Here is a 22,268-nt window from a genome sequence, read left to right as displayed (position 1 = left end):
GAATTTAACTCTATTATTATGCAAACGCTTCCTTTTGTTTTCGTTGAAAAACATGGCTGTTGATCACGTGAGTGAAAACCAGCAATAGGCTCGAAATGGATTCGATAGCTAACATGCAAATGAGGTTAATCAAACCTGTAGTAGTTCAGCTATTTATTTAATTTCCGCATTTATCTTACTATCAATCACCCTGCTAGCAGAGCCTTTCTTTCGCTTGCTCGATTTTGGCGTTCTCGAGAAAGGCTCTGCATGAATCGAGTAAGATCTTTATTGAATATGCGCAGCATGTTGCCAGGATACAGTCTCGAACCCAAGCCTAATAGGCCAGATCTCGCCGCCATCTTGGTTTTTCATGGTACATCGGGCTCAATTATAACCATCGGTTTTGTCACTAAACGGACGCTCGCACTGCTAAAACCGGTTTGACGAGAGAAAACAAGATTGACTAGTCCAGAAGTTCGGGCTGCGGCGGCTTCAAAGAGTTGACGCGATTCGGGCAGAGCCTCCTTTTCTCCTCCTCAGTAAAGAAAAAGACAAAAGGAGGCTCTGCTCGAAGGGTGACTATCAATCAACTTCTGTATATTCCATTTAGTTCTAAACCAGTTTAAACGCGCAGATTTATGCAGCTCTTGTATATTTGTTTATTTCCTTATTTTCATTGAAATAATTGATACAAAAAGAGTGACCACGTGATAATTTACTGTTGTTCAAATTTTAAGAACAATAAAACAGCGGTATAAAAAGACATTCATTCCTTTCCACTGTACTGGCCCGGCTTGTAAGCGCCCTGCTTTTCCCTTCTTCTCTGGTTGTTAAACCAAACTCTCACCTGGAAAGCAGAAAATCACCAAAGTACCTCAGTGCACTGAAGCAACCTAAAGCTGCTAAACATCCCCGCACCCGTTTTGTGCTCAATTTTTGCTTAACCAACCAAAGTGTGGCTCGTATGTCTTGTTACCGCGTTTTTTCGTCTTTGGATGAAGTTATTTTGCTGGTTGTTTGCTAAAATTAATTTAGAAATGTTTCCTGGAGTGGAAATAATAGCTTACAATTTGTCCTCAACGTAATGTCCTCATATTACGGTTCAGAGGGTTAATATTACCCACGAAAATTTCTTCCTGAAGATTTGTTGAAAAGAGCATGACATCGTCACGCTATGTTATTACTCTTATGGTTGTGTTTCCTATTGATTTGTGTCCATCAGTACCTCGTAGTGACATACAAATTCATAAATCGGTATCAATAAAGCAAATAAAGAGTTATGGAGATGTTTATTAAGTTTAACATCAGTTACGAGTTGTTGTTTATTAGTTCAAGCAAGTGATGATGGACTAAACGCAACAGAAAAACGAATCAATTTACCAGTCTTCGCCAATTTTTGTTTTCGATACTCTTCGATCAAATCGATAAAATCGATCGTTCAATTACAGAAATCCATAAAATCGATAATCACAAAATGTTGACCGATCGATTTCAATCGACTTTCGATATTAATCGATAAATTATAATCGATTTCAATCGATTACTATCGATTTTCATCGAGTATCGAAAATATCGATTTGTTACGCCCTGCTGTAAACGCCTGGAAAAATTGCTTTACGGGGACAGTTTTTTAGTGGATGGAGATAGCGTCAACCCTTCGACGAGTAAAATCGTCCGCCGTTAAACAGTGAAATCTGTGTACGATTAGGAAGGTCAGGAAGGAAAGGACTAACGTGTTGAATTTTGCTGCGTATAAAACGAGCCGCAGAAGAAAAAAATTAGTTTCAAAATAAGCGTTTTTACGTGATTGACGGTTGAGCTCTGTGATGCAATAGTGTGGATGAATGTCTCCCTGTCTGAGGTACTAATAGGCCATTTCCGAGTTCATGTTTGCCTCCTCTTCAAAACGAGTCTAAGTGCGAAGTTTTTCTTATGAAAATTAGTTCTCATTCATATGCAAAGTATGGTAACTGATTACCATCACAAAAACTTCGCACTTAGACTCGCTTTGAAGAGGAGGCAGACATGACCTTGGAAATGGCCTATTGCTGCAAGATCTCTTATGGGTCTGGATGAGAAATGACCCGGATGACTAAAGGAACTGGCATGCTGACGTAGCCAATAAATAATGGTAATTGAACTGAGTGGAGTGCAATTTGGTCTGAAATCATACGTGTGATTTCAAAATCGAACTCGAGCTGAAATGACAAGTATGATTTCAGACCAAAATTGCATGACACCAAGTTCAATTACCACTTTATTACATCCACTTAGAAATCATGCAATGATTATTTAATCGCTAAAATACAGAATTTTAGTCAGTACCAATATTGTGTTGATCCAGTTGGGAACAAAAGTTGCAAAATTCGACACACAATGGATTTCTTCGTCTATCATTTTCCTGCAATTTGATTGGTTACCTTAAAAAAAGCCTTGAAATTTGATTGGCTGTTTTGTTTTAGTGTTCCTTTCTCATTGGCTGGGGAAATGGTGCAATTTATCAAGCAAAAAATAGTGTGATTTGGGAATAAATCACACTACTGAGAGCCAATCAGATTGCAAGGATCACCAGTGATTTCTAAATGGATGTAATAAATTAAGAAATTGTTTTTCAATATCCCCTTTAAGCCTCACGTACATGAAAAGATTAATACAAAACTCACCCAATTAGCATTCAACATATACATTTATTGGTGTTTAAAACGAAAAAGTGTTTATTAAAGCTCTTAAAAAAGGATACTTTCTACACAGAATGCTATGCCACGGGAAAAGGCTACTGTACAATACACAAATTAAACTGACATGTGAACTTCCCACAGCAGCCACAATAACAAGTCCTTTGAGATTTGTTCTGATGTCCCACAGAGTTGGGACAATTTTCCAACGAGATCAGTTAAACAGAAAAATAGCTAAAAATATAAAAGGTACTCCAACACGATATGTTTATCACACTCTTGATCCTAGAGAAACATGTAGGCTCAGGATATAAATGTCATGCTAAATGTTGGTATACGGTAGCAATTTTGAAGAACCCAGTAAAAGTAAAAGCGAACCAAAAGAGGAAACATTTGGTATTAGATGGGTTTGATCTTGAAGTGAAGGCCAATAAGAGAGAACACCATACACTTGAGATCTTGGACCAAGTAATAAAAGCATCTCAAGCCGTCAGGATCTCTGAAAGAGAAGACAATAAATTACAGTATTAAAAATTGTGGATGTTTATTAACTTGCACAGTTTTTAAACAATATACCTAAACATCACATAGCCATGACCTTAACTAAAAGAAATTGTTTTTCTTAGTGTTGATTATTTAATTCACATCATAAACTACACTGTATGATAATGGAATTAATTGTACAACAACTACCTGAGTGTATAGTTAATTTCTACAGTGGTGGGTATGGAAATTCACAAGTTTGCTTTGTTTTTCTCTTCAAGATTCAAGTTTATGATTTCAAAAATTCTGCCAAATTCAAAACTTCCAGTGCAAGGTGCAATAATGGTACAATTTCATTTCATTTATCACTGTGTGATTTTAAGAAGGAATGATGCTGAGAATCTCTCAAATTGTTTCAAAAATGTTCTAACTCGCTACCAGTTTAACGGGTTTCCTGTATCTGAAGTACCGGTAAACTAACAGTTCACACAATCCCTCTGATATCCAATTAGACGTCAAATTTAGCAAGAGGCCAAAATCACACACTTTTTAGAAACTTTGTTATTCTTTGATTGCACTCACGTGATAAGACGGCCATGTTGGTGGCAAACCAATAGAAAAATATAGCTCAAGTTTTGCATAACAATAGAGTCAAATTCCCAAAAGACTTTTTCACTATAATTGTTCTCTCTACCAACATGGCCACCATGACATCAGCTGAAATCAAAGAATATCATCATGACAAAAAAAGAACATTAAAGACACATAAAATATAATTGTAAATTGCCAAATTCAAATTGGCACTTCAGAAAAGTGTTGATGGCACCAAACAACAATGAATGGACGGGTACATGAAGGTAACAGTAAGAATAATCAATTCATTTTCATCTCGAGCTTAGATGGCCTAGCAAAGGTGCTCTGCTGGTTCTTTTATTAGAATATAAAACAGAATTACTTGCTGAAAAACATCTCAGAGCAGAGTATAGAACCAACAAATTTACGTCCAACCTAACACCATGTTTTAATTTCTTATTTTTATTTTTATTTTTAAAATTTATTTCAAAACAAATAGTACACTACAAACACTACATTGCACTACATGTATATCCAATACACTACTTACAATACTTTACTTGCAATGCTCTTCGTTAGCTGCTAACAACACGACTTCGTGTCACAAGCTTCTTACAAAAACATCTTACTTAGCTTAACATAACACATTAATTAATATTTATTTACAGCTGCATTACTCTAAAGGTTCTGTTGAATAAAAGATGTCCTTAAGTTTTCTCACAGCACCAACACAACTCTTGGGCCTCAACGTGATATTTTTTTGTCATTTCAACTACAACTTACTTGCACTGGTTAACATCGATGAGAGAACCAATCTTGGAGGTTGTGAATGAAATGTGCTCGTCACCCATTACAATTTCAAGTTCCTACAAAATAAAAATCATTCGTAAAAGCTTTAACAAGTGGGGTGCAAGGTAGTCCATTGCAGATTTTGTTTTTTTGTTTTTAACGTATTATAAAGTGGCCACAATGTTGCATATGTTTCTTTGACCGCCTAGAAATCCTTACTCTTTTCTATTCATGCATTTTCTCTTTGCTTTCAAAATCAATGCCATCTTTTTACTGTGATCTAAATCCCATAAAGCAAGTTACAGTTTAATATTCTCAACACTAAATGTTATGACCATGTGTCATTTACACTTACTTGTCTTCCAACTCTATCCGGCTGAGGCCACATGGAATCGTCTTCTTTAAGTATCTAAGTGCAAATAACAGATGGAAATGAAACTGTAGTCGTATCCTTAACCCTTTTCTTGCTTTTAAGAAGAAATGGTCTTGTTTGAAAATAGTCCCCTCAACAGAATTACCGGTAGCACAATAAATTCATAGTTTACATGGGGAGGCAGGCTTCTGATGTAGAAAGCACTCTGCAGGTTTGCCTTTTCATCTTTTTGGTATGCTACAGGGGTTGTAAGAAGGTATTGTAAAATATTCACTGTATCTATCTGTAACTGAAACTGTAATGATAATAATAAATAATATTTTTTTAAAAAAGACTTTAATAAAATATATGCAAAGTAAAAACCAACACTATAAGCAACATGCTGCGTAAAAAAAATTAATTTAAAAATAAGAAAAAATATAAATACATACATGTAAGTAACGCTTTGCATGGAATGAAATGTGAAATGGTAACAATATTCACAATTACTTAACCTATTGACTCCCAGGTGTTTCCCATTAAAGAGTAAAATTGTCTGGCACTAGACAGAGTGAAGTTAAGTCTGGCCGGTTCAGGCCAGTTTGGGATTAAAAGGGTTAATGGGGACATGGTGAGTTCTAAGCCCAGTGATGTAACCAAAATTAATGATGAATTCCTCTTAGTTTAAATAACAATAATAACCTCAAAAAGAAAATGGAGGGCTCCTAACTTGCATTGAACTAGTTTGGATACTCCATCACTGAGTGCTAAAATAAATAATATTATTATTGTGGGGCTCAGACCACTGAGCTCGCTTCATTTGCCAAAAGTCCTGCACACAGCGTGAATTGGTCAGTGTTAACTGTTAAGTATTCTGTCTGAATGAAACAACAAGTTTTTCAATTATGACACAGCACACTTCCCAAAAAAAAAGAGTGCTCCTGAAATGAGGTAAACCTTTAACCTTCCAATTTTGAGTTTGAATGTATTACCGGTACCACTGACTTCAGGAGACTCTTGAGAGCTGTGCCATTAAAATAGTATCAGGTGACAAACACCCCATAAACATCTAGGACTTTACACTGCTATTAAATGGGCTATGTCACACAAAATTATATAATTTCATGACACCCAAAAAGTTTCATGTGCCCAAAGAGTAGAACGAAACATTGCAATAATCACTTAAAACTGTTGAATAACGTAAACAAAATACAGCAAAACCAAAGAGTACATGTAGCATGGATGGAAACAAAATTAATGGACAAGATTGAAACAAATTGGATTTGGGTAATCTTGAAAAAAATCTGCCTTAAGTTTTTCAAGTTTATGGCAAGTCGCCTGGATAAAGGTAATTTTTTGCTCACAATCATCTTTTTTGTGATGTAAAGGAATGCCACATTAACATTTTCAAGTTTTAAACTCATGTGTAACTAAAGATTTCCTCAAAACACCCTAAAATAACATGACATAGCCCATTTCAGCGAGATGTTTATTTTTAAGCATGGTGCCTCAGGAGACTCATGGGTGCTCAGACCTGGTTTTTTCCCAAAGCTCTTCACAAAAAAAAGGATAGCGAATGGCAAATGTTAAAAATAATATTTCCTTGGACACAGCTTCTTAGCAAAATCACTAATTGTGATATCATTCTCTTTTTTTTTTTGAGAGGGGGAGGGGTTGTACATAACATGAGTGACCTAGAGAAGTTTTGAGTTCAGCCTAGCTATGCACAAAAAAGTTAAGCTGCCACCCTATAATAATAATAATAACTGACTCATTAGCTCATCATGTATTGTCAAAATCTGCCACACATTTTTTCCCGTTTGGTCTTTGGGAGACCACAACGAAATAAAGAGATTGAAAAACTGCCTCGTCAACAAGATGAATTGTAGATAATAAGACTATTACAGTTGTGATAAGAAAGGACTTTTCGCGTTGAAATACAATAATCATGGAATTTGAACGACATGAGCAAAACCTTCATAATGGTTTTTAATTTCATGACATAATTATGTCTTGGAAATACAACAACAAAAACTCAAAATGGTGATTACCTCACTGTCTTCGATTATTCGTTTTAGCTCATCCATGACGGCTTTATGAACAAATGCCTGTAAAGACATTCAACAAAGGCAAGCAACAGTAAATTAACCCTGATTACCTCACGTATGGCTATTTACTCATACAGTTATCAGATAGAACATTGCACGCCGAACATCTGCCCATGTACGACCTAAGTAGTAGCTTGTGACAAAGCAGGAATAGACTTGACGCAGTAAGATCGAAAACTGCCTAACCTCTTTTCGAATCATCACATCGTTCTTGTAGTTCGAGTTGTTGGCATAACGAAGTTTTCCTGAAATCAACCAAGAAAATTGCTGAGTTTGCAAAGAATTCTCTGAGATGCTGCAGTTGACAATTAAAACACTCACCATCTGGTCGGAACTCGAATTCTAGAAACTCGTGGCCGAATTTTCCTTTGTGCCCGACGTAGTATCGGAGGTAAAATTCAGCCGACATCTTGGAAAAGAAAAGCGTGCTTGTAATATGGGCCTCGGGTTATTGTGACCAGCGGATTCTGTACAAACTAGTTCTCAGCTTTCTTCCTCCCGATTTGTCCGAGGTTACAACATTTTCCGTTTTCCCATCTCATCTCACCTCGTGGATCCACAGCTACTTTGACAATGTTATGACGCAATTCATGATCAATAACAGGAGAGACGCATGAAAAGCTGACGTCAATTGGCAGTCAGTAGAGAAACAATTTTTCACTGCCAACGTTTACATTCAATGTTGGATTTAAGTTCTGAATCAATAGTTTCTTATTTTACAATGAAGGTCAGACCTTCCATTTTCCAGAAAACTCACCGGGTTAAGTCTCTGTTCCCTTACAAATATCGTTTGAGTCGTTTACAACAATCTAGGATAATTTACAAAGCTAGCTGTTGGGATCGTGATGGAACATTACAAAGCTCTCGCTACAGCTCAAGGGTACCCAACTAGCAAATTAAGCCAAAAGCCTTCGAGAGACATTTCTAGGCATCTTGTAATGTATAATGATTTCTAAACAGATGTTTTTATGACCTAGACGAATTTGATCTGTTTGGATATCTTAGCTGAAATTTTAAGTGTCCGAAAATTTTAGAACTGAATTGTTAGCTGAAAGTTACCTTCTAAGAACTTGCTAGGGAACCATTTGCTCATTCGCAACTGCTAGGTGACCTTTTTCAGTACCAAAATTGAAAAGAATATCCCTTCCGAAAACATAAGGGACTACTTTTCCCATGGTTACGAATCTTGTAGGTGATGTTTTAGTGAAGAAATATATAGCTGTTTGGCAACGTAGAACTAACCGAAATTCTTAGAACAGCTTGACTCTCCCGAACACATATTTCCCCGAAAATTGTCATTGGGTGCCCCTGACCGCTGGTCACACCTCCGCTGTTGCAGATCATGTCATTTCCACCGGTCAAAACATCAAATGGGACAATTTTGAGATTTTAGCGAATGAAAGGTCTGACCTTCATTGTAAAATAAAAGAAGCTCAGTTTTTGATTCAGAACTTAAATCCAACATTGAATGTGGTTTCATAGCTCAGTTGGTTAGAGCGTCGCACCGGTATCGCGAGGTCACGAGTTTAAACCCCGTTGAAGTCCTGAATTTTTCAGTCTTCTTTACGCAATTGCAAAAATTGCGTTCATAAGTGCGAGGATCATAGCTTCACTTGATTTCATATCCGCAGTTCATATATCATCCATTTCATGTATCATTTCATCGTTGATTCATTCCTCACGGGAACATTGGAACCCACAAATGACCGGCTCCCAACGTCAGTGGCTTCATAGCTCAGTTGTTTAGAGCGTCGCACCGGTATCGCGAGGTCACGGGTTTAAACCCCGTTAAAGTCCTGAATTTTTCAGGCTTCTTTACGTAATTGCAAAAATTGCGTTCATAACTGCGAGGATCATTGCTTCACTTGATTTTATATCCGCAGTTCATGTATGACCCATTTCATATATCATTTCATCATTGAATGTAAACGTTGGCAGTGAAAAACTGTCTCTGCTGATTTCCATATAATAACATTTCAGTGACATTTGCTATCATTGTAACTTCTTTAGTTACCAGTGCTTCTCTTTCATTTTCCCGTATTCGTTATTTTTTAAAGGAACCGTAAAATTCTTTATTCCGAATGTTCGAGCACTAAATATTTAACAATTATTCGCCGAAGGCGAAGTGAATATTGGTGATATTTAGCGAGACGTAGTCGAGGTAAATATTCCCCAATATTCGCTGAGCCTGAGGCGAATAATTGTTTTAGTGTAATTTTTGGCGGTGAATATCAAGAAAGTGCAAAACAACGTGCTAAAACACGATAAAAAGGCACGAAAAGTGCTTGCTTAGCTTAGCAGCCGCGCCTCCAAAATGTTATATTCACCGGGTAGCGCGGTGAATATGACACTAAATTCTTATATTCACCGCTGAAAATTATACTAATCCTTTTTATTCATTATTCCACTTCCACCCCCAAAACTGTAACTCGGATCTTGAGGTTATTCGGAGGACAGACGCACTCATAGAAAAGGTATCGTGTTTTCTGTAACCTTCGATGTCGTTCATGCCAATCTAATTCCTAGAAGAATAGGGACTAATTAATTTACCTCCCAAAAACTTAGAATGATCGCGAAATAGACGAGAATTTAAATACACTCCAACCGCCAATGCGATGTCTGTTTTTCCTAGCGTTTTTAAATGGCCAATCACGAGAAAGATTCGAGGCCTTAGGCATCCAAAAGTCGTTAGGATCTGTTGTATTGAGTGAAGTTTGTGACTGAACTGTGTTAAACAAAACGTTTAAGAATTCATTAGCATTTATATTTTTCGAGTGTCTGCACTTAAGACGAGTCATCATGGCATCCCAGCTCCTTTTTTTCTTAAAATGAAACCCAAAAGACTTTTAATAATGGCATCGAACGTTTTCTTCGGTTCTTTCATTTTTTGCCAATATAAGTGTTAGTTGGACAATGCATGTTTAGTGTCATGCACGATTACCAAGAGTTAATTTTCAAAATATAAACGTGACAAAAAAATAGCTGTGTGATGGGGGCATTTTGTGATAGCGTTGAAAACAAAATCTGGTTGTGCAGAAGGCTTTAAAAAAATTGCACCGTGTGAGATGATGTGCGGCTCCGAAATCACCACTAAACACACATTTTATCTGCTCGCGAGACATACAGGAACTCGCCCTGTGAAACCATATCTGCATTCTCAGTTTTGCTGCCGAAGATAAATTTGTAATCTGATTATTTTCTGTCAGGCATTTAAATAATATTTTGGTGGGATACGTTAACGATCCAACGACCCAAAAATGCCACGACACGCTTGATCAATACGGCAGACACAACTGACAATTTGTCCACGCCACGTCAATAAGCCATTTTTCCTTTGTGGGGTAAACGCGCCTTAAGTTCCCAATTTGCTTGTGAATCTCACACCTTCTTTAGTCAAAAGAACAATTACCCTTATTGTTTTGGGATTATTACCTAACCACTAAACAAACTTCATTAAAACCTTCAAGGAGAACACGTATATTAATAGATTTTCAAAACCCCTGGTGTTATTGCACAAATCTACTGTTCCATAATTTGTCACTGAAACTATGCACACAAGTGGTATTCGTAAAATTCAATTAAACAAACTCAATTCGTTTGACAACATATACAGGATGTAGCAAGGATTTGATTCCTATGGAAACTAAATCGATTACAGCTTTTCTCTTGATAAGAATGAACGGTTTGACGTTTTTTTAACAATGGCTTTAAAGATATTAAAGACCTATGCGCAAGAAGTCAAGCATTACTTCACTTTGCATCGGTGTAAATCGAGTGGTGACACCTGTGTACATGAGTGTCAACACTCGAGCAGCGACAGTCGCGATTGGTTTAGACGCTATCCAGATAATCATTGTCGTCTGTCGTCAAGGATATTGCATTCCGATCCACAATTCATAGTTCAAACACCAAAAGCCCGTTACAATCATTTGAAATTTCAGTTTGCTTCCAAAATGAACTGCGAGAACTTCAGGGCCTTGGTTTACGTGCTGCTTGCCCTGGCAAGCTTCCAGATATCTTACTCTTCTCCTGGTAATAACTTCAGTCTTCTTCTGTAAATGGTTGGTTGAACTTGATTCCTTATTTTCCTAGATTTTTTCATTAAACTCCTTTCTGCCGATTCCTTCGCAGTCAAATTCCAGGAACACAGGCCAGTGGAAAGGAATTCTTTGACGCCAGTTTTACCGTCGGCAAAGGAGGTAAAGCTCATTTAAGACTGTTTAAACGTTGAGACTTTTTTCCCTTAGTTTTATATTATTTGTGGTCGAAAGCTGAAATAAGCCTGCAAAGTCAAATGCGGTACTTTTTAACAACTTTCCGTCCTAACCAAGTTGTTTTTTTTTTCTTTTTTAATTGGACATTAGAGTAACACATTATCTTACAGGAGATGCATTTAACGTGAAAAAACTCTAAGTCAGACGTTTTTATTTTGTATTTAGTTTTTCCTTATTTTTCTCGCTCATCGATGCCTGACCAGTTCTGATTAGACGCGCGCCATCGCTTTGAAGGCCCCAATACGAACCCAATCAAGAAAGCCTTGGTAAACTTTCATCAAAAGCAGAAGTAATGCCTTGTCAATATTGAACCTTCGTTGTTTGAGAGTTCGGCGTCAGGACGCGATCGTTATATTTATCCCGCATTTTTAAACAATATGCTAACTGATCAGTCCCTGAATTCAAATCTGGTTACCGTTAGAAATTGAAGAATAGGCCCACTTCAAAAGGCAATAAAATTAAAAATTGCGCCTGAAAATTAATACCAGAAAAATTGCTTTTCTGTCTTCGTTGTGTTTCATCGCTCTGCTGGATGTGTCTCGAATTTTCCCTGTTTTTGTTGAGATAGAAAACATGTCGTCCCAAACAAACATTTCAGCATCCATTGAAAAACACGTTACGCTATATGAGTTTATTTTAATTGCATAATTTGAACGCCTCGTATACGGTGTTTTTCATAACATACTCATTTCAGCAAGAGATTTAATTGGTTCACGAGGACGCTTCAATAAGATGTAATCCCGCCGTGTCACATTCTCATCAATCACTGCCAAACTTTGTTCGGTTTCTATCAATTTCCAATCAAGGAACCATTAAAACCATTAACGAGAAAAACTGTAAAAACCGTTTAGACGCCATGAAATCGTGACCTTAATAAATCCGTAATAAGGAAAAACAATAAAGGAAGAGACAAAAATTGAAATGAAGTGTTTAAAAAGCATAAGAATAATGCTACTCGTCATGGCAGTTTTGTTTTACTGGTAATTTTTTTTTTCTTCTCAAGCATGTCCATTGGTATAAAGATCTGTGGAACCACTTTACACTTGTCACAAGAGCTTAAAATATATTGTTTTTCTTTCGGCGTCTGCAACAAGAGCACTATTTTTAAATAAAAATACAATTAATGGTTAATATGGCGTTATATATTTGTCTCTCTCAATGAGCTTGAAGAAATTGCGAACTATTAATCTGAGCAATTGCGTGCTATGATGGAACTGTGCCAAAAAGTTTGGAAAAGAATGAAAATCTTAAATTGCGGGTATGCCATGTTCATTCCAACGCTTTCGTTATGCAGAGGGCGATAAAGAGGTAATTATCACACTTGAAAAGCGGTTATTTTAGCTGAACCCAGTGTTTAAATTACATTCTCGGAAGGTTTCTAGTTTCATTTAATTAATCTCACAGTCAAAAGTTAACACCATGCATGCACACTGTTGTAGATGAGTGAACGAAAAACTCCGAACTAGAGTCTTCGATGTTCATCGTGTTTTTGTATTGACTTGAATAACAAAGGTGTGACTGTCATAGTCGAGGGCACAAAAAGAACGTTACAACCCAAAGGCACTTTTAATTTACATGATCTCTTAAAAAAAAAACTTAACCGCTCTTAACTATTTCAAGTGCAAATTGTGATTTGCATAACATTTAGCTCATGAAACAACAAAGTTTGCTAAAGGCTTCGTGTCTCTCTTTCTCTTGTTTAGCGAGAAATATGAACCTTTACGAAGAGTAAATAGAACTGAAGCGTCCGAAAATATATCCAAATTTTATTCCAACGGTAACGCAAGACAAATTTATCGTTGAAGTTTGATAAAGTAAAACCAATATTCTTTTGTCTCTGATCATCGAGCAAAGCGGTAAAATTCCTGCGTCAGTTCCAATTTTCTGACTAACCAAAGGTGACTGCAAAACATCTTGAGAATTTCTCTTTAAAAGATATTTACAATTCTGAAGTCGTTATTTGGTATAATCATCTGAATCGATAAAACTAAAGCCCAGTTTACACTACAGATTTTTTTTGGCACGGCTCGGGTGAAATTGGCACGGGTCCCAAAAAAAAAGGTTCGGCTCGGATAAAATTTGCAGTGTAAACAACCTGTCAGTACCAAATTTCATCCGTGCCGAACCAAAATTCTTACCCGTGCTGGGACCTTCGGCGAGGTAGTCCGAGCACGGGTGAAAATGGTACGGGTGCTGAAAAAATAGGCACGGTTCGGATAGAACAAGTAGTGTAAGCACTTTAAAGGGCCAAATTTGAGCCTTAATTCATATAGGCTAGCCACCAAAATCACGCGGACGTTCTTGATTATAATTGAACTGCGCATGCCTAAAAGAGAACTTACCTGGGCCCAAAAATGTTGGCACGGTATTTTTGATACGGTAAAAATGGTGTAGTGTAAACAATGTTTGCCGAGCTCTTTTTAGGCACCCGTGCCAATTTCACACGAGCCGTGCCGAACATTTTCTGTAGTGTAAACCGGGCTTAAATTGACCCCCATGGGGAGATTACAGGACTAAAAGTGAAACGTCAGGTTTTTAATCTCCCAATGGTTGTTGCTTTTGTCGACTAAATTAATACTTTGAAATTGTGTGCTTCAGACGCCCACCGGCACAGCTAGTTTCTCTAGAAACTAACCTAACCTTCTGTGTTATTTGCTAGCAAGAAAGGAAGTAAGGCTGAACCGGTATTCATGCATCTGTGACCATCAATAAGATCACAAGTTCTTATTCCGTGTCCGTGGGATGCCGCAGGCAGCCACGGTAACGATCCGAGTCCGTTACTTTTAATATTTTTTTATCTTCGTCGTAGTTTTCGTAATGGGCATACCCCACGGGTATTGAATTAAGCTCCGATCGGTGAATCCAATTTTATGTCCTTCAGTATTTCCAAACTCTCTTACGGCCATTAGAACACCCACACTTGCCCATGCCCCTGCAACGAGAATGTTACCTCAAAACATAAATTTGCGTTATTGTAATCACTTCGCGACTAGTCCAAGCTCTTAAGCCTAGTTTTCATATGTCGGGAAAATCCCAGACGATCGGGATTTCCCAGTTTCCCGACCATCCCAGATTTTGCCGACTAATGAAAACCATAAATCGTGGACATCCCCGATAATCTGGGATGGTCGGGGACGAATCGGGAAAATAGAAAGCGTTTCTATTTTCCCGACGTGTCGCAGACTTTTGCGATCGTCGGCGATCATACCCGACATATGAAAACTCAAATTTGTACTGTCGGAGACGTCGGCGATGGTTTTAGCTCGTTAACAATCCTCTAAATTGCAAGTTTCAAGGTTTGGCGAGCTGTTGGTTTGGCGCACTTTCCATTTATCTGGGACAACCGTTTGGCGATTTTCAGATATGTCGGCAAAATCTGGGACGGTCGGGAAACTACGAAATCCCCGATCGTCTGAGATTTTCCTGACATATGAAAACTAGGCTTAAACATGACAATGGTGTGGCAGTCCCTCAATAATGAAACCGATACGAGTCACGCTTAGTTTAGGGGAGAAAATGAAAATTTCTCTCCAACTGCTGACGTCCTCAATAAAACCTCAACTTTGGCTATTTCACATTGTTGTTTTGCTGACGAAGAAATGGACAAAAATGAAAAAGGCACGAGCAGAGCGCGCAAAGCTATTGTTTTTTCCCACTAAATATGCAAATTTGTGACGTTCTCGTTGCCGTGGCCGTTGTCGTTGCTAAAGCTCCCTATTCGTTGTCAGGACGACAAGGGCAAAGAAATAAACAAAAATGTACAAAGCACGTACAGGGGGTGCTTTACAACACCCCCAACTTCGTCAAAAATTAAGTTGTCTGTGTCCAAAGAGAAGGACTGAGGAAAAAGGAAGAGCAATCTATTATCATTTTATTTTCCTTCAAGACGATAGTAGCAAGCAAGAGCTCGGAAGAGCTCATCGCCTAATCCTTCACTCTATGATGAAAAAATTTATTAATTGAGACTGAAATAAAGATCCTCAACGGTTGTATTCTAGTATGACAAATCATTGACTCTTGTTGTCTCCATTTTATCATCAGTCTCAATTGAACTATCTTGAGGACGAGATTATTGAGCCGGACAGAATTGAAAAAGACACCAAGCCTCTCTCGACAAGGGTCGATTCGGAGGATGAAATGTCCGAGTTCTCCCGACGAAAAAGTTCATATTTGAGGACAATCAATACGCGGGATTTCCCTAAAAAGAGCAAAGCCTTTGCCTCCGAGATAAATGAGAACGGCCAATTGCAAGTTGCTAACGAAGAATATTTCCCGCAGAAAAGGTTTTTTATGGATACGCTTACACCCAATAGACAAAGGCAGAATGAGGACGACCGAGCAAATCGTAAGGAAAATTTCCCACAGAAAAGGTATTTTTTAGTTTTCCTTTTCTCTATAGCTATTTTGGTTTATAAGTAGAAGAAGTCGTATGACGCGAGTGCATGTCGTAATTAATGGGCATGAGTGATGTTTTGAAAGTTCTCAAAATTAGACGAGTCGTAGGCGATTGCAATTTGAGAACTTTCAAAACTTCACGAGGAGCCATAATTATTGGTAATGCAGGACCAAGTTCATACGATTTTTCCCTTGCTATATTCTGTACTCCATCGCTGTGTTTCTATAGCAACTTCCGTGTTGCACTCTAAAACCTCTTGTGCACTCTGTAACCTATTTATGTATTGGTCATTGACCAATCAGAAACGCAATATTCTGGCGTTTTTTTTTATTACGAATGACTGACGTAATGTAATTCCAAAAATATTTATTAATTACACTTGGGCAGACTTTCCTTCAATGATATATTATACAGTATTACATACTCAAAAGAATATCGCGTCTCTGATTGGTCATTGACGAATGCATAATAGGTCATAGAGTGTTTTCAAGTGACGTCACGACGGCCATGTTAGTGTCCCTAAACAGAGAAATTGCCGCCATGTTGGTGTCTCCAACTAATCATTCGGGAATTGAGTTCTAAATATCATGCAAATGTTTTCTTCTGTTTCGGTGGAAAAACAAGGTTACTGATCACGTGAGTGAAAACACTCTATAGAGTGATGTTTTGACTCACGATGTTTTGAAGTTCTCAAATTGCACTCGCCTACGGTTCGTGCAATTTTGAGAACCTTCAAAACATCACTCGTGCCCATAAATCACAAAATTGCTCAAGCAAGTTCATACGATTTCGTACACATATATATTAACTATATATAAGCTAATTTCAATTCGTGCTGAGTTACATTTTAGCTTACAGGCCTAGTGGCACATCAGGCCGGAGCTTATCTCTGTTTCGTAGCATGAAGCGACTAGGAGTATTTCTACTCCCCCCTTGATGGGATGCTAGTTCATCGCAGGGTTACCCCCAGCATTTCGCTGGTACCCATTTATACACCTGGGTGGATAGAGGCACCGACGGAGTAAAGTGTCTTGCCCAAGAACACCACACCGGCCAGATCCCGAACGCGGACCATTCGCTCCGAAGTCGAGCACACTAACCATGAGGCCACCGCCCCCCCTGCTGAGTTACATAGTGAGGATTAAAGATTGAGATCACACTTTGAGGCGTTCATTAATTTTCTGTTTTCCAAGACACGAGTGATTTTGAAGTAATAACGAGAAGTGAAACGGGCACTTTGTGACGCTTATCACAACTTCCGAGGTTGATAAGTAACAAGCGTACTTTCACTCAAGGTTAGCTCATTGCAGTAAAGCCACTTAAAAAAAAAAAAAAGTCAAGTAAATATTGATTTTGAATTTTCAAACCATCAATCATTTCTTATTTAGATCTGGTAGATCGGATTTGGTACATTTTCAGAGATATCTCATTTGTGCAATGCACTTACAATGTTCAGTATCATATTGTGCTGATTGTACTTTTGGTAAAGAGGCAAAAACAAAGAAGATTCCCCAATAGTAATTAAACTTACCTTTACCATAAACAATGAGTGACGTCAATACATCCTAATGAGCAAAAACCCCCTTTAGGGGGAGTAGGGATGGCGCAGTGGTGAGAACACTCGCCTCCCACCAATGTGGCCGGGGTTCGGTTCTCAGACTTGGCGTCATATCTTGGCGTCTTCTCTGCTCCGAGAGGTTTTTCTCCGAGCACTCCGGTTTTCCCCTCTCAATAAAAACCAATATTATAATTTCGTTAGTGTCCCCATTTAGCGCTCTTGTGCTAAATCCATTCACACTTAAATAAAGTAGTTGTTATCTTTTTTTCTGGCAGATATGAAGAAAATCTGGAGGACCAAGATCTTTCTGTCTCTAAGAAACCTGGGGAAGAAATGAAGAAAGAACGCATCCAATCGGCAGCAGAGTTTGAAGCACAACTTCCCGAGAATTCCCTACAGAAAAGATTTTTTATGGAGGAGGACAAAGTTAAACAAGGAGATTCGCACGAACATGAACAAGAGTTTTCCCTAGAAGGAGCAACGCACAACCGCGAACACCCACGGCCGCCAGAGTTCCCTGAACGCCCTCTAGATCTTTCTGAAAATGCCAGTAAATTCAAACGGTTGCTCGACCTACGAGACCGAGTGGCAGCCATGCACAAGAGGCTGAACGAAGCCATTGACAAGTACGACATTCCAAAATAAAAAGAACGAGGAAAGAACTGTAGAGTCCACGGACTGAATAATTGGGCGGGCTTTTGACGGTTTCTAAGAAATTTCTGAGCAAGGAAATTGGCTAACTGGTTTTAATTTTACCCAGTAGTGCAAAGTTGCAGTTAGCCAGAGTATTATTTCATCCAACGAAATTCTTTCTAGGGACTTCATTTGAGTTAGTGTCCCACACAATTGCGCCCAGGTTTTATTTTGTACTCATTTCATTGGGAAAAGAATGCCATTTTTCGTATTCTAGGAAATAGTGTTCAATTTTGATAGTTTTTTTCCCATATAGAAGACTACTAGAGCCTAGTTTTCACTAGAAAATGTACTTAATAAGGAAGATAAATATTTGAGTAAAATTATAAGTTGTATTCATTTAATTGACTTCGATTCAGCATGCACAATATGTACGACTCGTTGCAAGAAATTCGCATGACGAGAACAGCTTTGCAGAGGGACAGACTGTACAGAGATTTTTCTCTGTTTTGCTAAATAACACTAGTTTGTTTAGTTCTTAAGACCCTTTAACAGATTACAGCCAGCAAATGTATTTCCACAATGTTCTGCTATTGCAGTTTGAAAATACCTCAATCAATAAAAACATGTTTAAAATATGAGTTTTTATCTCTGATCTAGGGAAATTGTTATCACCTACTGATAGAGTAGGCTTTAAAATTCTAACTGTTCGAAGTAGGAATGAGGACTTGACCATATTGCGCTTCAAGAATTCCTTTTTATGCGCTTTAGAAGGGAAGGGTTACAACATTTTCGTGGGGAAGGGGAGCGTTGCGTGACTCCGGCCCGAGCGGCTGCGAAGGAGACTAGAGGGTATACGCAAGACTGTTTTTTTATCTCTTTATTAGCTGACCATACAGTCGTGTATTTTAACCGGTGCTAAAGGAAACAATATATAAGAAGAAGAGTTTAACCTCCAGGTCTCAGCTGGTCAAAAGGTGGGTAACGCTATCCACCGGATAATTTGCTATCCAGCGGATACACACTAGCAAAACCAATTGAGTTATCCAGTGGTTAATTAGTGATTATCCAGTGGATAGTGCGATCCATTCTTCGAACAACTGGGACCAGAAGATTAATTATGTTGAGTGCAACAATACAGCAGCCGCTTCTTTTGAGGAATGCCAACATGGCCGACCTGAGATGGGACTGAATTGCTGAGAATGATCCATTCGATTGAGAAGAAGGATTCAGGAGGACGTGTTCTTTCGTAACCATCCCGAACTGAAATAAGAGTGCAGAGTATGTTTGGTGTACCTGTTTTTGTTTTTTTTTTTTTTAACATTTCGTTTTAAGAATAAACCGAGTAGCATACTGTTCATTCAGCTCCCGACAACAGAGTTATGGAAAAAACAAAAAAAATGGTCCGATACATGAGTCCATCACTCTTGATATAATTTTGTAATCGTGCGCGCGTAAGGAGCAGAGTAACACTGAAAACAGAAGCACCGGAATAATTGCGTTCGAGAAGTAAGAGAACGCATTCCTTATCGAGATTTTTTTGGGAAGACCGATCCTCAAAGTGCCATTGGACGTGGAGGGCCTGGAACAACAAAACTGAAACAACCCAAACCCATACAGAAATGCTAATCTTAGGCCTAAACATTATCGAAAGCATATTGTTTAGGCCTAAGGTTAGCATTTTTGTAAAGGTTTGGGTTGTTTCAGCTATTGTACCCTTCACCCCCTACCGCCAATCCAGGCCCATGCACGTCCAAGGGCACTTTGAGATATGGAAAAAAGGCTTCACCTCTTGAGACACGCATTTGGCATCCCCGCAGATTCTGCAGGGGCGAATGAGAGAGCCTGGAATTAAAGGCTTATCATTCACCGTGATGCACCACGGATTGTTTATTAACAGTCAATAGTGACCGGCTTTTGCCATCCAGCAAACAACATTTTTTGCTCAGTTTAAAGGGTTTCAATTTTATCTTTTATCGGATAAATGTTTGGAAAACTGAACAAAAACATTCAGGTGAAACAGGCAAGTGACGTGTAAATTGGCTTATTGACTCGATCCGCGCAGGTTGAGTTGATGTTTGTTCGTTGAGGAGGAAAGATTGCGTGAAGAGTCACAAGAATGTCTGCGCAGGAAGGTGCATCTGCACCTACAATCCCGGACAAAAAGGTTGGGACAGCGAGCAAGCCCTCCCCTCCTCCCACTTACAATGTTGATAATCGGGTGATATTTTTGTTGGAAAAAAACGCGGTATTTTTCAACATTGGTTAGGGGGGATGAGAAATATGTGATCCAGCTCAAGTGTCCCAAATACTTTTGGCCGGTATTGTGGCCCTGCTCTTCGTGTTATGTAGATGTCAAAACCTTCAATTATTTTCACTTGCATGTATGTGTGCAGGTATATAATTATTATTATTATACCCACACAATTATGATGTCATGAAATGTCAGCCCAACATCCTTGTCATATCTCTGTTAAATATCTCTATTAGCTTATTAGCTCTATTCATATCTCTGTTTCATATCTCTATTAGCCTGAATTTCGTATCGAACGCACTCCGTAATCTTTGATTAATATTTATAGTACTATATAAAATACATCGCGAATAGGCTGCCCTTCTGTGCGTGAGGAGTCTTCATTTTCATCTGAACTGAAAAAAATACAGAGCCTTACTAGTGCCTCCGGGAAATAATCAATTTTCTCAGCTCCTGATTTTCTTGAGTTTAAAACCTTCCTATAAACCCTAAATGAAGTAATCAACAATCATTTTCTACCCACAAACCCAAAGAGAAATAATAACGAATTACATTGTCTTCTTTTTTCTCGAATTAAAGTGATCTGATGGCTTACCACATGCCTTTTTGGTCCTTTTTTTTTTAATTAACGTTTGCAAGTCTTTCAGCAGCTGTGGTATTGAATTGCTTCCGCTTCACGCAGGGGCCATATCAATGTATATTTTAGCTTGATTTTACAATACCAAAGCAATCTAGCTCATAATTATACTTTTTAGCCAATTATATGTTCAATTATATTTGGCTTTTACCTTTTTTGGAATGTTTGTTGAAGGCTAATGTATATATTAACATTGTATTGTGAAAAAATGAAGATGGTATGTTGTATTTCTATATTGAATGACCCCGATGAGGACATTTTTGCTTGTACTAACACTAATAAGAGCACAAAATGAAGTTCTACAACGTTTTTAATCGTTTAATTAAATTTGCGGATGTTCGGTGAGTTAGATCGGCTGGAAAACGGGTACCTGCAAAGTAACCTGTTCAAGAAGGGGAAAACGTGTGCGGTTTCTTGCTGGTCAAATTGACTTCAGGAGAGCTTTATAGCTGAAAGAAGATGGCATTACGCGGGAAAATCGATTCTTTGGAAATAAGATGACTAAGTTTGATAGCAATGGCGTTTTTTTCTGTCCGAATACAAAGACTAGTGTTGTATTTGTTGCTCGTTTTAACTGTGGCTCTGTTGTATCAGATCTACAGTCACAGCGGCGATCTCGTCAAAAAGCAACAACTACGCGACGAATCTGCGAAAGTTCAATACTCAGATTTCATGAAATTGCCACCCAAAGATGCAGTTATCGATAAAAAAGAAATCAAAGGTAATGTCAGAAGAAGAGAGATCGATATGGAACGATCAAACGCTCAGTTACAGAAAGAAGTCAAGAGATTAAAATCCCGCATTAATAAGAAGGAGGAGCTCATTTATCGGCTAACTGCAGAACTTGAAAAAGAGAAATCAAACGTCAATAAATTCAAGCAAGAAGCTGGGAATTTAAAAGTTCAAAACGCTGAACTTTTGGCTGAAATGGAAAGTCGTTCGATTGGCGAAAACAGCGGAAGAAGCGAACAAAACCCTGTCGCGGATGCGAAGGAGAACTCTAAGAATAATCGTAAAGTACAGGTCAATGATATTCGAATATCGGAACGCGTTCAATTCCAAAGCTTTGCTAAAACACATGTCTTTGAAGTAGCTCCCGTTTTGCGACCAAAGGAATACATATTCCACGGACAAAACACAAACTTGAGGAAAGTTAAGTCAAGTAGAAAACATTTCCTGGAGGCGCAAGACGTTGCAATCAACCTAATTAACACAAACACCTCATACCGAGTAAGTACAGATAATGTTGTAGATGGTGTTTACAGATTTGATATTAACGCCGGAGTGGAGTATGAGCTGTATTTAAAGGATCCTTCTTCACATAAATTTATAGCAGTTCGGTTAATTCGTCCTTTAGGACAAATGCAACCCGTCGAAGCTCCATATGACCGGAAGAAACCTATTGAACTCATCAACTTAATTTTGCCTTTATCTGGAAGACTCGAAAGATTTCAACAGTTTATAGATAATTTTGTAGAAGTGTGTATTAAAAAGGACAAGCATGTATTTCTCTCAGTCGTTTTGTATGGCGCTTCGGACTTCAATAACGTAAAA

At 38.2% G+C, this 22,268-nt stretch overlaps 4 protein-coding genes across 4 annotated transcripts in view; 3 read left to right on the top strand and 1 right to left on the bottom strand.

Moving 5' to 3' along the window:
* LOC138008121 (inactive tyrosine-protein kinase PEAK1-like) overlaps positions 1–22,268 on the top strand; it is a 301,176-nt gene that overhangs the window by 76,950 nt on the left and 201,958 nt on the right. The window lies entirely within an intron of this gene.
* LOC138006152 (protein mago nashi homolog) lies at positions 2,650–7,422 on the bottom strand. Its single transcript, XM_068852307.1, has 6 exons — positions 7,284–7,422; positions 7,149–7,207; positions 6,906–6,962; positions 4,858–4,911; positions 4,497–4,579; positions 2,650–3,156 (listed from the first exon to the last, which is right to left on the bottom strand). The coding sequence occupies exons 1-6, from the start codon at positions 7,369–7,371 to the stop codon at positions 3,057–3,059; spliced, it is 441 nt and encodes a 146-aa protein (XP_068708408.1). The 5' UTR covers positions 7,372–7,422; the 3' UTR covers positions 2,650–3,056.
* LOC138008117 (uncharacterized) lies at positions 10,868–18,464 on the top strand. Its single transcript, XM_068855323.1, has 4 exons — positions 10,868–10,994; positions 11,094–11,161; positions 15,278–15,606; positions 17,466–18,464. The coding sequence occupies exons 1-4, from the start codon at positions 10,916–10,918 to the stop codon at positions 17,833–17,835; spliced, it is 846 nt and encodes a 281-aa protein (XP_068711424.1). The 5' UTR covers positions 10,868–10,915; the 3' UTR covers positions 17,836–18,464.
* LOC138008116 (chondroitin sulfate N-acetylgalactosaminyltransferase 1-like) overlaps positions 20,972–22,268 on the top strand; it is an 8,390-nt gene continuing 7,093 nt past the window's right edge. Inside the window, exon 1 of the mRNA XM_068855322.1 lies at positions 20,972–22,268. This exon is cut by the window's right edge and continues 307 nt beyond it. Coding sequence (XP_068711423.1) covers positions 21,231–22,268 — 1,038 coding nt within the window. The 5' untranslated portion in view covers positions 20,972–21,230.

The sequence above is a fragment of the Montipora foliosa genome, chromosome 6, assembly GCF_036669935.1.
Source record: "Montipora foliosa isolate CH-2021 chromosome 6, ASM3666993v2, whole genome shotgun sequence".
Taxonomy (NCBI): Eukaryota; Metazoa; Cnidaria; class Anthozoa; order Scleractinia; family Acroporidae; genus Montipora; species Montipora foliosa.
This window is presented reverse-complemented; position numbering and strand designations above follow the sequence as displayed.